Consider the following 14,591-nt stretch of genomic DNA (forward strand, 5'->3'; position numbering starts at 1 on the left):
AAAAACTAATAAAAAAAATAAAAAAGCTAAAAAACTAAAAAAACTAAAAAAACTAAAAAACTAAAAACTAAAAAAAAAACTTAAAAAAAGGAAAAAAACTGAAAAATAGAAGAGAAAAAGAAACACGACTGCAAAGAATGTTGTATATTCGCAAGTTTTACGTAGTTAAAACCATATATATATATATATGTATATATATATATATAGAAGCGCCCCCACCAACTAGGTGTTGGGGTGGCGCAGGTGACGTCATGTTTCTGGGTCGGCTGACGTCATGAAATTAGTTGTCGTCATTTTTGCTTTGACGATGCTTAGTATATTGTAAAACACATTAATTTGGTTAATAATATACCATTTAAAACACCAAAATGAACATGCTGGAGTAGTCACTCGATGAGAGAGGGTGTCAGAACGGAGAATGAAGGTCCCAGGTTCAAATCCTGGTTAGGCTAAAAAAAGGTAAAAAACTAAAAACTAAAAAAAAAATGAAAAAACTAAAAAAAGGCAAAAACTACAAAAAAAAACTAAAAACTAATAAAAAAAATAAAAAAGCTAAAAAACTAAAAAAACTAAAAAACTAAAAAAACTAAAAACTAAAAAAAAAACTTAAAAAAAAGGAAAAAACTGAAAAATAGAAGAGAAAAAGAAAACTAATAAAATTAAGACTAAAAATAAAAAAAAATAAAAAAGATAAAAACTAAAAAAAAAGTAAAAGAAAAAACTAAAAAAAAACTGAAAAAGCTAAAAAAAAAGGTAAAAACCAATAAAAAACTAAAAAGAAAAAAAGGAAAAAAACTAAAAAAAATTTCATCTAAAAAACTAAAAAAAACTAAAAAAGGTAAAAACTAAAAGAACTAAAAAAAAAAAAAACTAAAATAAGGAAAAAAACTGAAAAATAAAGGAGAAAAAGAAAACTAAAAAATATAAATAAAAATAAAAAAAACTGCACAGGGGGATATAAATGACGACCGGGACACCGGGACACAAGGAATATAAATGACGCCCGGGACACTCAAAGAGAAATCACAGACTGGGACACCGGGACACAAATGACGACCGGGACACAGGGAATATAAATGACGACCGGGACACAGGGACATAACTACAAAGGGGACGCCGGGGCGACAAATGACGATGGCGACTCAGGGAATGGTCGATTAGCAATCACAATCAACAAAGCTCAAGGGCAATCATTAGAATCGTGAGGTATAGATCTGAATACGGATTGTTTTCCCATGGACCATTATATGTTGCATGTTCAAGAGTCGGTAAACCTGACAATCTATTTATATGCACAGACAATGGGACAGCAAAGAATGTTGTATATTCGCAAGTTTTACGTAGTTAAAAACATATATATATATATATATATATATATATATATATATATATATTCACAGGTGGGACATAGGGACACAACTACAATGGCGCGTAACTAATATGGCGCGTAACGACTTACGCGCGCGGGGGGGCTTGGGGGGGCGCGAAGCGCCCCCACCAACTAGGAAAAAGACGAAAAAGACTAAAGAAAAAGAAAAAGACGAAAAAAACGAAAAAAGAAAAGACTAAAGGGTAAAAAATAAAAAAAAACTAAGAAAAGAAAAAATAAAAAAAAATAAAATAGGTAAAAACTAAAAAGAAAAAAAGAAAAAAAAAAACTAAAAAAGAAAAACATTAAAAAAGAAAAAAAACTACAAAAAGAAAAAAACTAAAAAAGAAAAAAAAAGAAAAAAAGAAAAATTAAAAACCTAAATTAGGTAAAAAACTAAAAAAAAAAAAAAAAATTAAAAAAAGGAAAAACTAAAAAAAGAAAAAAATGTTTGCTTGTCATCTAACCACAGACAATTTCTAACGCAGACACCTTCTAACCGGCAGTTAACTTAACCCATACTATTTTTCAGGAGGAACACATTGAAGACCTTCCATGTAAATGTGACAAGAGTTGCGCACTCTACGGTGACTGTTGCAGGGACTCTAAGTACTTAAACCCACAATATACTAAAAGGCATTCAAATCGCTTCCAGTGCGTCGATATTCCAGACGATGAGAATTCAGCACAAGCATATCATATGATCCATAAATGTTCAGAGCACTGGAGGGATAAAGAAGTTACAAATCTATGTCAGAATGAAAACTACAGAGATCCATTTATAAATACGCCAATTACTCAAATATATACTAATATAACGTACAAGAATATTTACTGTGCGTTGTGTAATAACGAGATCGATGTTATGAAACTCTATTTTTGGAAGCCAAAATTAAAATGTAAAGGCGTGGAAAAGGAGCTGAAAAAAGAATTATTAAGAAATTTCTTAAAGTGGAATGAATCGATATCCAAGTGGTATTTAAATATCCAAGACGGAGAGGGTAAAAAGTACTGCGAATGTGAAGTTACATATATTCCGGAAAATATAGACAGTTTTGTTCGGCCTTGTGACAACTATATAATCTCGAAATGCAGTGCCAAAAACCAAGACAGTAGTTTGTGTGAAGCGTACTACGCACCTGTGATATTAGAAGAACAAGAATACAAGAACGTCCATTGTGCTCTGTGTAATAATCTTACGTATAGTAATTCTACAAGTGAAAACTTGAATTTTGAGTGTGGTGGATATCCACAGATTAACGAAAGAAATGCTTTCAATTCATTTGCGATGTTATTTGATTTCAAAGAAGACAAGGATGAAGAATGCGGGAATAAGAGTGTTTTCGACCCTTTTTTAAAAAAATGCCGAACTCTTTATTGTCCCAAAGGTACTATCCTTCAAAACGAAGTATGCGTAGGTATTTCAAATGTTGCTTCAAATCAGGGGAAAAGTATTGCAAGAGCTCCAGATAAACAAAGCAATATTTCAATTTTGAGTTTCCAAAACAATACCATGATTCTAAAATCTGAAAAGAAACCTGTTAGTACAACATGCCCGAAATTAAAGCTAGAAAAAGAAGAATACTTAGAATTTTTAAATAGAACAATATTTGTAAAAACCTACAACCGTTTTTACGAAGTCGGTCAGTACGAAATTGAGAACGCTTCTATACTGATTTGTGCAAAAAGCTTACCTGACAATGACGAAAGTGAATTCTTGAAAGGTTTCACTATATTCTGTCTACTGTTGTCCGAAGTTTGTCTATTAATTCATATCGCGTTCAGTTTCAAAACATCAGATTTTCGGAACTTATCAGGATGGTGTTTGCTCTCTTTGAGCTTCTCTCTACTAATAGCCTTCGGTATGTTCATCCTCTTGCCCATCATCCCCAAAGACACAGTTCAATGTTCATCTATTGCTGCACTGATGCATTACTTCTTCTTAAGCGCTTTCTTCTGGTCATCAGTCATAGCCTTTGATTTGTTAAAGACGCTGCGACTCGCAACGACACGCTTACGCAGTCCTCACAAGAAATCCCATCGATTTATATATTATTCTCTTTGGTCGTGGTCTTCCCCGGCTATTATTGTATGTATCGCTATGCTTATTGACAATATTGGTGACTGTTCAGTTATGTTGTGTCCTGAATACGGAACTGATATATGCTGGATAAAAAATAAGACAGCGCTGGTAGTATATTTCGCAATACCGCTTGCCATTATCTTAACAGCAAATTTTGTTTTATTTTTCTGGTCTCTATATGTTATTAGGTCAAATTCCATCAGACGCCCTCAATCAAGAAAGGAGGCATATTTGTTTTTTAGACTAGCTGTACTAATGGGCCTATCATGGACCTCTGGATTAGTAGCAGGTCTGGCAGATATTCCATTTATGTGGTATTTTTTTGTGGCCTTGTGCGCTTCCCAAGGAGTGTTTATTCTTCTTGCATTCACCTTCAACGCTAAAACAGCAAAAAGCTGGTGGAGAAAGACATGGGGCCACAGTAAGGAATCGCAACCAGTCAGTTCTTCTTGGACAACATCAAATGGAACATTCCATCCGACGTCATACAGTGTAAATATAGCGAAATAACAGTGAAGCTCAAACTTCATGAGTTTTCTCACCTAAAAGCTTACACTCTTGGGTAAATTTTTGACCTGCAAAAGCCTTGGGCATGTTTATGACGCCTAAGGATCCTTAATTTGGGTAAGACGCAGGGCTTTGAGACTTATTCAAAATTGACTAATATTTATGATGGGTTCTAGAAGCACAATAAAAGGTGTAGTACCTTTTCGCCTAAATGATATTTAGTTTGGCCATAAATTAGTTCCAGGATAAATAAAGTTCATTAAGTTTCAATAGCTTAGTTTTACCAATTCAGAGTCTCCCTATTCAAACACCCGGGAAAATATGAAAAAAACTGAGTATTTTCTGCCTAATGGGATTTGGGGATAGGGAGCAGACTAAAAAAAAAAAAAAAATCAAGGCTTAAATGTTCTCAGGGGAGTGGTACTCTGGATAATTATTGAGGGAAATCCCCGCTTTAAAGTTTGTAAAAAATTGTTTTTTTGCTCAACTTTACCAAAGTAGTTACATAATACCAAACCAGAGTCTTCTTGTTACAGTGGCAAGGAAACATGAAACAAAATCTGAATATTTTTTGTCTTATGTTTTGCCTGATTAGAGGGGGAAACGGGGCAAAAAAAAAAGAAGATTTTTCAACAAAAATATTTCAGACCCCAAAAAGTTTTATCGACAAATGAGTACATAGAATACTATAAAAAAGCAGTCAAGTACAATCTCAATTAATAATCAATTTTAATACTTTTTATTATTTAATAGTCAGTGATTTAGGACTATTCCTTGAGTAATACCCGGAATACACGGAGAGAAAAAAAAGGCATTTATCAAAATCCAGAGGCGGAGATGTTTGGGTTTTTTCGACCTCTCTAATGGACCCCCCCCCCTCGTAAAGAAAAGCTACTGAACAAAATCTAGAGAGACAGGCAATCGAACCGGGATTATACATTAGTTTTATTTACTTTTTTTATACCGTCTTTATAATTAATGAATTACAAATTATTTAAGTTCCAGAGCCTATGTATTTGAGAAAATTTACTATTTTTGTAATTCAAGAATTCGAAAATATTCTTTTACCTGTCATATTGTATAGACAATATTTGTCTTTTTTTTTTAAGGTGTTAACAGCGTAATAAAAAACTGTGTCCTAAACTGTATATCAGCACTGTTTTTATATTAAATCAAAATAAACTAGAAATCAATAAAAGCTCCAGGATGCTACAAGTATCAAAGAAGATAAAATATAAGTACATATTTATATATATCTTTTTGATATTTAGGGTTCCAGGTCTTTTTTTCAAATTTAGTGAAAGGTCCAGCCAGAAAAAAAGGCTAGAAACAAGTAGTCTAAGCTCTGCTGGACAAACATATATGACGCAAAAAAGACTAGCAACCAGACCCCTTTCAATACGGGGCCCGTAAGCCATGTTCTGACAGGAGTTGTATTTCGTTCCGGGGATTGAATTTACAATCAATGAAACGAAATAAATTAATCTGGGTGAATATTAGGAACAAAATTGAAAAGCTGGTTATTCGGCCGGTAGAGTTTTGTTTACGTACAATACTGAAAACTGCACAGTCGTTATTTTAAACAGGTATTTATATATTCTCTTTTTTTAAACTCAGTATTCTTCTTTTTCTTCTTCAAGAAACTTTCTAGGGAAATCCTAGCCACAATTAACATAACGACATCGCTTGATCGTTTCCACTTGACTAAAGTTTCTGCCTTCTAGAAAACTCACTGAAAACCCATGTTATGTTCTGGAAACATTTCATCATAGTCTAATGGCAGGATGTGTGTGCACTAACTCGCAATTATTTTTGATTTACACTATTTGGCTAAGTTGTGACTACTACCACGATCATGCCCTTAGAAGCCTCCATGAAGAAGTTACGCCTGCTCAATCTTAGATCTTATAACTCACGTGTTTTGGCGCTATCTATTCAAACAATATTACGTTCATTTTGTATTTTAGGACCTGAAACAAATCGCGCACATGTTGCAAACAAAACGAGTCTGTGGTATCGTGGCTGCAGGGCCGGCACCAAGGCAAAAAGGAGAAAATCACTCGTGTTTAAAACCTTTCCTGTGGATATAACTAACAGGGAGTGTCCCATAAGCAAGCCAAAACCCCAAAATCAACGATACCTAGTACCTATTTGACTGATTGAGCTCTCCTCAAAGTTGGAACCGGCTGCCATTATTGCATTGATTAGTTAGTCACACCACCAACCTTCTTTATTGCGACAAAAAACTTTCCGCAATCCTATGAGTTATGCCGAATCTATTACTCAGCAACACCCAGTCACTCTCGAACAATATGGATTAACTGGAAAAAGTCTTGCGTCAGAATAGAATGTTAGTTGTTGCTATTACAGAATACTGGAACGATACTGAACAAACTTATGCTATTTCAGGTTCTACCACTAGGAAAATCACACGGCAAGACAAAAACCTAAGTCGTAATGACGGTGGCGTAGCAATATTCTGCAGAAACAACATTCCCCAAAAGTTCCTGCCCCAACTTGAAGACCCCGCCCATGAGTCCTTGTGGGTTTATACAAAGCCTAAAGGACTATGCCGGGTGTTTCTCCTGACTTATTTTGGCTGCCGTCTACTATCCAGAATGCAAAAAACCGTAAAGAATTGTTATTGCACGTGCAAAAGGGGTAGATGTTTGCTGCACCATTACTGGGACTTAAGTCCCTCCACAAACGCCGTCAAAATCTTCTAATCAAATTTGGATAATTCATTCTAAAGAAAGCTCAAAGCACAGGTGTATTCTCCCCCGGACACATTTATTAGAGGACAGAACAAGTTGGAACCAGTTTATTGCCATACAACGCGCTATCAGCATACTTTTATTCACTTTTTCATTAGTCTTTTTAACAGCATACAGTAATTGTAGTTTGTGTTAGTGCAATTTTTACGTACCATGGAAACAGGTTATTTTTTGTGCTTCTTAGTTCTATGCAGAGTATGTCAATGAATATGTCTGACTCAAAACAGCCCTAGTAACAAAAAGTTTAAAAACATATTTTTTTAAAAAAAACGTACAAAAAGGTGAGTCTTGTGGCAACTCCAACATGATCAAATGATCAGATGATCAATGATATTCTTTTGCCATCTGATTTCAAGGGATGAGTAGTCAAAGATAAAGTAAGATAAGGATTGTCAATTCCATACTATTTTGAAACAAACTATAAATGGGAACCAGTATTGATGTTTAGCCCATTTTTAGCACACACAAAAAGACAATCTTATGGCCAGTCAAATCGATTCAACATTCCTATAAAAACAAGCAAACGGTTTATACATAAATAATTTTTAATCAAAAAAATAATCTTATAGTGCATCTAGAACAAAACATCTTGAACCCGTCAAACTGAACTATAAAAACAACTCTTTTTTTCAGATCTACGCACGTATTTCAAAGCATATAACTTCATAGAATCAACTAGGCTCAACTATAAACTACGTCGCTGACAAATAGCACTTTAAACATCTAAAGAACCATCGACACGCTTATCATCTACAATTAAATCTTTGACAAAAGATGTACTCTTCTGAGTTCCAACGCAGAAACTTTTATTTAAAGCCACAGTTATATCTAAAATAGTTTTCTGCTCTTACAATACGGCTTAAAATAATTTTATTATCCTTGAAGCATCCAACAATACCACCTAGTAATTACAGCAGCCATTTTTCACAACCAATAGCCACTTACCACTAACCACAGCCACCTAGGCCGCCATGAAGAGCACAGGAGCATGATACAAACTTAGATTTTGAAGCTCTTCGCCTAAAAAATGTATTTTCGTTGCTTGTTTTTTGTCAAGTTTGCTTTATACTGAGCCGAAAATAAAAGAATCCTACTGTGAGGCAAAAGGCTACACGTGAGGCAATCCCTATGCCTCACCATTTTGTAATCCGATTTATGCAATAAATGATAATTTATACAAAGTGAAAATTTATAAAATAGACAGGTAAAAACAAGAAAAGCTGCTTAATTTTAGGAAATTAAAGGTTAGATTCAAATAAAATTATGTCTTGAATTGGAACCCGAATGTTCATAAATCAAAACAAGCAAAATTTTGAAGATTTCTAATTCGGTCAAGTATTACTGAGGTTTGAGCGATACCAGTAGTTTTTAGTTCCTAATAAATCCATTTAAAATAACTGAATTTGCCATCCCATCAGTTTCCCATACTCGCTGCAATAGCCACTTGCCACAAATCACAGCCACCTTAACTTCAGCAAAAAAAGTATAGGAGTCTGATAGAAGATTAGAAACTAAGGAAAAAAGAACACCATGTGGCGTAGTCCAAGAAATTCATAAAAAAACAAAATGAAATTATAGCTCTTTTTTTCGGCTTACTAACCTACGTCTGACAATTTTATAGCCAGTAAAACAGTTGATAAGCCGGAAAAGCCGCTTAATTTTAATATTGAGCTTCTTTTTAATACTTCTAACTCTGTCAAGTAACACTGCGCTGTGGGGCCAGCACCAGTTCTTGATTCCTATTAAACTCGTATTATATCATAAACTCGTATAAATTCCCGTCTCATCAGTTTCCTATACTCTCTGCAGAAGCCATTTACCACCAACCAGAGGCACCTATGCCATAGTTATCAACCAAAAAACAAAATTTCCATATTTTTTCCCATGGACACCTAAGAAGAAAGGGCGGCTTGGTGTTGAGCATTCCATAGTTTCCTATAAACACTATCCGGTCTGCTTAACAGTTCTCTATGATTTCCTTTTTCTGCAAGATGGCCTTTATCTAATACAAGTATCTCATCAGCATCAACGACAGTAGAGAGTCTATGAGCAATGCAGATGGAAGTACGACCTGATGTGGCCACTTTCAAGGCGTCCATTATTGTCTAAAAAACAGGTAGAAAGGATAAGTTAGGATTTTTTAGAAACCCTTTGAAGCTGCATAATAATGCATCAAACTTAGTCCAGTTCTTGGTTCATACTAAAAATATAGGCTTCTTCACTTTATTTTAGGGCAACACAATGCTTGGAGAGAATATTATATTGACAAACGCATGTGAGTTAAGTAGAAAAAAGGGCGACTTCAATAAGGCTTGGCTGATACCTGTGGGAAGACAATAGTTTTAACTTACTTCACAGTCAGGTTTGATTCATTTGTCAATTTAACAGGTAATGCAAGGCTAGAAACAGATCCTTACTCCTTTTCCTCGGGTCCCTTAATATATATATATATATATATATATATATATATATATATACTAGCTGTTGGGGTGGCGCTTCGCGCCACCCCAACACCTAGTTGGTGGGGGCGCTTCGCGCCCCCCCCCCCCAAGCCCCCCCGCGCGCGTAAGTCGTATATATATATACACCCAAACACATCCATTCAAAATTTTGAGACAGCCATTTTGTTCAACATAATTGAAATAACAGAAAATTATGTCTTTGAGACAACCCCCGCGCCCTTGGAGCAAGCTGAGCTATGCCCTGAGGGCATATAAGGTATATACGTGAAGGGTGATCGTATAAACTATAGAGGGGGCTCGTTGGATTGTTAATCAGAAGTTCTAGTGCCCTTTTTAGCATTCAGAACGATCGGAGGGTTTATAACCCCACCTCTCTAAACCTCGTATTTCCCCGTAATGCATCTGATGGAAATTTTGAGATGGCCATTTTTTGTCATAGAAACTTCAAAAATGCTCATTTAATGGGAAATTGAAAGGGCTATTACCCTTTTTATTAGTCAAAAGTGATTGAAGGGCAATATTTGCGCTTTAATGAATAGAAAATACGTTTGAAATGTTTTCACCTTTCTTACTTTCATAAAATAAAAATTATCAAAACCTTAAAATGTCAGTATATGTCAATTTAACTGACAATCCATGGTCATTTTGTTTGTTGTTAGTTTTTTGTTTTTTTTTTCAGTAAAGCGCAAATTGTTCGTCTTGAGAAGGCATAGGGGTTGTCAACCCTACTTATGTTAATTTTTTATTTTGTTTTGAGTTTGACTCGGCTATTTATAGTAATTTCTGTTCTTTTTGAGTTTCACTTATTTGTTGATAGTGATTTGTGGTAGTTTTACGCTTGGAAGACTATTTGAATTTATTTTTGCCCACTCTTGGCTTGATGTAGCTCTTTACTTCTCTTTAAAAAATTTGTCTTGAGTAAAGTTTTTAATTTATTTAAACGGAAGAGCGCTGCACCTGCATACGCAATTCGAAGGACAATCTCTGTAGCACAGCTGCCGTATTGAGGTAGTGAACTATCTAGATACTTGAATTCGCTGACTTCTTCGAGTTCTGTTTCCCCAAGTTCAAGAGCTGCAGCTAGCGAAGTGATGACGCCCTTTTAGTTAGGGTTATTTAAGAAAGGCATTGAAAACCCGAGCTATCAAAGCTGTTAAAGAACACACATTTCCGGTCAAGATCTGGGCCAGGACCACGAAGATTATTTAGTTACAAGACCAGAAGAAGCACTACAAGATTTATTTTTTTTCAGCTTCCTACGATCTCAAATAAGAAACAGTAATGTAAAATCCCTCAACAAATATTTCAGTTTGAAATGTATACCTCAGCCCCCGCCTTTCAATCCCTGAATCAAAATGTTGGATACATACCATGCTCAACAGAGCATATCCATTTAAAAAACACAACAAAAGCTAAGTCAACAGTTTTTTACAACGTCTTTAGTCTGTAGGTTAATTTTGTCGCTCAAGGTGATTCATAATTTGACTCAATCTAAACAAGTTCTTCTCCCCCCCCCCCAGCACGCACACACACACACACACACACACACAAACTGAAAAAAATAGCAGTGATATATACTTGCAAAAAAAGTGAGTTAATTTGCATAGAACAGGAGTTAACTCTCAAAAGGATGGAAGAGACATACGCCTATATGCTTGCTTTAACTACTCGGCATTTAACTTACATTTTCTGTAATCGAATCCAATGAGGAGGTAGCTTCGTCAAAAATGAGAATTGGAGAACTCTTCAAAATAGCTCTTGCAATTGAAACCCGCTGCTTTTCTCCACCAGACAGCTTGAGTCCTCTTTCTCCCACCTGCATAAAATCCATATGAGACACTAAAATTTCATTATCCTGACTGCACGCACAAGACATTATAAGCCATAAGCTACGTGCAAAGTGGAATAATCTCCTAAAAAGTAGTTGGATACCGTGCGCATAAGTTTTCTTTTAAAGATACCGGTATGTGAAAGATGCAACTACTCAAGTGATTCTTCCCTACTTGCTGCAGCTTTGGCAATTGACGGTAGATGGAGGTATTCTCTATTTCGTAAATTCGTAAACTAAATGACTATAATCGTAAACAAATTCAAGAGTTTTGGATTTTCCTTCTCAGCCAAATTTTAACCATAATAATCAAGGCTTGAGACACAATCTCCATAATCATCCATGGCAAGCTAAAAAATTGACATAAGTGAAGAAAAATTCCGCCACACAGGCTGGAGACTTTCTCAGCTTTCCCACTTCCTGGAGACTTCCAGGCTTTCTCAGCCTGAGACTTAGAATTACGATATTTTTTCCTACAAATTCTTCATTTATCTTGGTATTTTGGCCATTTTTATATTACTCCTAATTTGTGCCTAGTCCCACCCCCCAATCAGGATTTAAACGTAATCTCCAGAAATATTTCTAACTATCCAAACATAAACGTCATGTCACGCAGGCTGGAGACCTTATCAGCTTTCTCACTTCCTGCAGACTTCCAGGTTTTCTCAGCCTGGAAACTTTGAATTACGAGATTTTTTCCTATAAATTCTTCATTTATCTTGGTATTTTGGCCATTTTTATATTACTTCAAATTTGTGCCCTGTCCCACCCCCCGAATCAGGATTTAAACGTAATCACCTGAACTATTTCTAACTATCCAAACATAAACGTCATGTTACGCAGGTGGAGACTATCTCAGCTTTCTCACTTCCTGCAGACTTCCAGGCTTTCTCAGCCTGGAGACTTTGAATTACGAGATTTATTCCTACAAATTCTTCATTTATCTTGGTATTTTGGCCATTTTTATATTGCTTCAAATTTGTGTCCTGTCCCACCCCCTAATCAGGATTTAAACGTAGTCTCCTGAGCTATTTCTAACTATCTAAACATAAACGTCATATCATTTTTCCAACCATAAATATACATAATAAAACGAAAATTGTACGGGCAACACAGTTTTGTTTATGTATTCAAAACATAAAGAGTAAAACAAAGAAAAATAGAAGAGAAACCAACTGAGTGTTATAATCGAATTCCGCTAAAAGACAAGCATGAACACAAAAACGAAAAAGGAGAAAAAAGAGGCGATACAATGTTTGATTGTGTTGGAAAATGTTATTGTCTTAAAAAAAATGTCCGAAAATGTTGTATATTAAAAATACAAGCGTATAATAAGCAATCCCTTTCCAAGGCACTCAGGTCACGTGCCCCTCTCCTCTAGTTCCTAAAATAACAACTGGGCACCCTTAATACCATGATGACATTTTGAGAAACGTCGAACTTAATGTGCTTGTTTTAGTTAAGATAAAGTTTTGTGCGGAATCCAAGCACTGTAAATTTTCCAAAAACATTCTCAGGGGATATTTAAAGCGCACGATAACGCAGAGAACAAACTTTAGGGGATTGTAAATCCTATTTAACAGAAAATTCACCTCAGTATCGTATCCTTTTGGCCATGAAATGACTGAGTCATGAATACCCGCCATACGGGCAGCAGCAAAAACTTCCTCGGGCGATGCTTTGAAGTTACCATAAGCCAAGTTATAATAAATAGTATTGTGAAAAAGCACCGTGTCCTAAAATTGATAAAGACAACAAATAATAGCATTGATAAAACAAAATAACAAAACATAAAAATAAAAAAAAAATGAAAAGTGATAAAATGAGGAATAGAACAGAAATTAAATTGCAATAAAGCTAGATTATTTGCAATATAAAGAGGAATCCATTCTACTAATAAATGGGGACAATAAATGAATCACAACTTATATTGCTGTTCTTATTACTGTCCGATTACAATAACAGATTGACATTGACATTGTCGTCACTGAGAGGAGTGGAGGTGGGTTTCTCTTATTTAAGAATAATAATGAAAAACAGAGTTGACCAGAACAGTAAAGTTGAAAAACAGTAAGAAGAACTACAAAAATTTTGTTCGGGGAAAATCCCTTGCAAAGATTTGTTTTTATTTCTTTTTTAGGGAAGGAGGGGAGGGTAATTAGAACTTAGCTCAAAATTGCACATAAAATATGGATCTTACACTATGCTCGGGCATACTTACTTTGAAAATGTAAAAAAGAGGGTGGGATATTGTCTTCAGTAGCATCTTTGAATTTTGATCAAAATAAAAATGTTTGAATCCTGATAAAATTTGAACACGACTTCACTCGTAATAAATAAAAAATAAAAAACAATTGAAACTTGATAAAAAATGTATCTAAATACGAATCTATACACATGAATCATCCCTATTTCACAAATGAAGTTGTTTGAAAAGTGCTAGTTAAACAAAACGCAATTAGGCCTCAGTTTTAATCCCTTTTCTCACTCCCTAGGTTTTCAGTTTTCTTTCGCTTTCGGGGAGCAGGAATAAAGAATAAAATTGTAATTGGGTAGAGGGAGGAGGAGGGTTTAGTGTTAAAGTGAGCCTATCCCACTTTTCACCAGAAAATGTATCGCTTGTTTGATTAGAAAGAACACAATTTTTATGTTAGTTTTTATACTTATGTTCAACTACACTGTATATTATTATCTAAAAAGCAAGTATTAATAGGAAATTACACAGACTGGCTTTACAAAAAACTATTAAGTTTTAACCACCCGAAACAATTTTTCAATTTGGGATATAAATCATTGTTGTTAAAGAGTATATTAAGAGTCATTTAAGCACTTTAGGAAAACGTCAAAAAATTTGGTTCTGAAGTACAACTTATTACTACTGCTACTAACAACTCACTGCAGCACCAAGCCGCCTGAGGCCTACACAGCTACACACGCTCCTCCTCCACCCCAATCTATCCAAAGCTTCCCTCTTTACACCCTCCCAGGAAGTTCCACCTCCATTAAATCTCTCTTTATAACATCCTCCCATCCCAACCGCGGACAACCTTCTCTCCGTTTAGCCCTAAGACGCTTGGCCAAAAAGGACAATCTTCGGCAATCCGTCTTCCTTCATCCGCAAAACATGCCCTAGGCATCTAAACCTTTCTGTCATTATAGCTCCAAAAAGTGGAATTGGACAACACACATCGTACAGCCTACTGTTTGAAATATGATCAGTCATCCGAGTACCCAGAAAAATCCGCAAGCAATTTCTCTCGAAAACATCTAGCAAATTTTCATCCGCTTTTCGGAGCGCCCGCGCTTCACAGCCATATTTGACCATTGTCATCACTGTAGCTCCCAAAATTCTAATCTTGGTTTGCAGACTTATCTTCCTATTCTTCCAAATTTTTTATTAACTGTGAAATCACCCTTAGCCTTCGCTATTCTATTTTTAACATCTTCACAGCTCCCACAGTTTTTACTAATGATACTACCAACGTAAGTGAAGCTGTCCACCTGATCAATTTTTTCGTTACCCAACGTCACCTTTTATTCCTAGCCTTAGTGACTTAGTCTTTTTAAC

The 14,591-nt window shown here is 35.3% G+C and overlaps 2 protein-coding genes across 2 annotated transcripts; one reads left to right on the forward strand and one right to left on the reverse strand.

The window, feature by feature from the left end:
* Window positions 1-1,692: 1,692 nt before the first annotated feature.
* On the forward strand, window positions 1,693-4,965 carry LOC136043839 (G-protein coupled receptor Mth-like). The gene has a single exon (XM_065728776.1). It carries the CDS (start codon window positions 2,070-2,072, stop codon window positions 3,960-3,962), a length of 1,893 nt encoding a protein of 630 aa, XP_065584848.1. The 5' UTR covers window positions 1,693-2,069; the 3' UTR covers window positions 3,963-4,965.
* Window positions 4,966-7,260: 2,295 nt separating this feature from the next.
* Window positions 7,261-12,780, reverse strand: LOC136043840 (iron-sulfur clusters transporter ABCB7, mitochondrial-like). Its single transcript, XM_065728777.1, has 3 exons — window positions 12,616-12,780; window positions 10,880-11,011; window positions 7,261-8,838 (listed from the first exon to the last, which is right to left on the reverse strand). Exons 1-3 carry the CDS (start codon window positions 12,667-12,669, stop codon window positions 8,626-8,628), a joined length of 399 nt encoding a protein of 132 aa, XP_065584849.1. The 5' UTR covers window positions 12,670-12,780; the 3' UTR covers window positions 7,261-8,625.
* Window positions 12,781-14,591: the final 1,811 nt, after the last annotated feature.

The sequence above is a fragment of the Artemia franciscana genome, chromosome 2 (assembly GCF_032884065.1).
Source record: "Artemia franciscana chromosome 2, ASM3288406v1, whole genome shotgun sequence".
Lineage (NCBI taxonomy): Eukaryota > Metazoa > Arthropoda > Branchiopoda > Anostraca > Artemiidae > Artemia > Artemia franciscana.

What these genes read in the sequence shown, in the direction of transcription:
- LOC136043839 (XM_065728776.1), top strand. Translation starts at nt 2,070, where the DNA reads ATGATCCATAAATGTTCAGAGCACTGGAGGGATAAAGAAGTTACAAAT.
- LOC136043840 (XM_065728777.1), bottom strand. Translation starts at nt 12,669, where the DNA reads ATGGCGGGTATTCATGACTCAGTCATTTCATGGCCAAAAGGATACGAT. An exon ending in CAAAAGGATACGATACTGAG is followed by an intron (nt 11,012 to 12,615) that starts GTGAATTTTCTG and finishes GATTTTATGCAG; the next exon opens with GTGGGAGAAAGAGGACTCAA. An exon ending in TGGATTCGATTACAGAAAAT is followed by an intron (nt 8,839 to 10,879) that starts GTAAGTTAAATG and finishes CCTGTTTTTTAG; the next exon opens with ACAATAATGGACGCCTTGAA.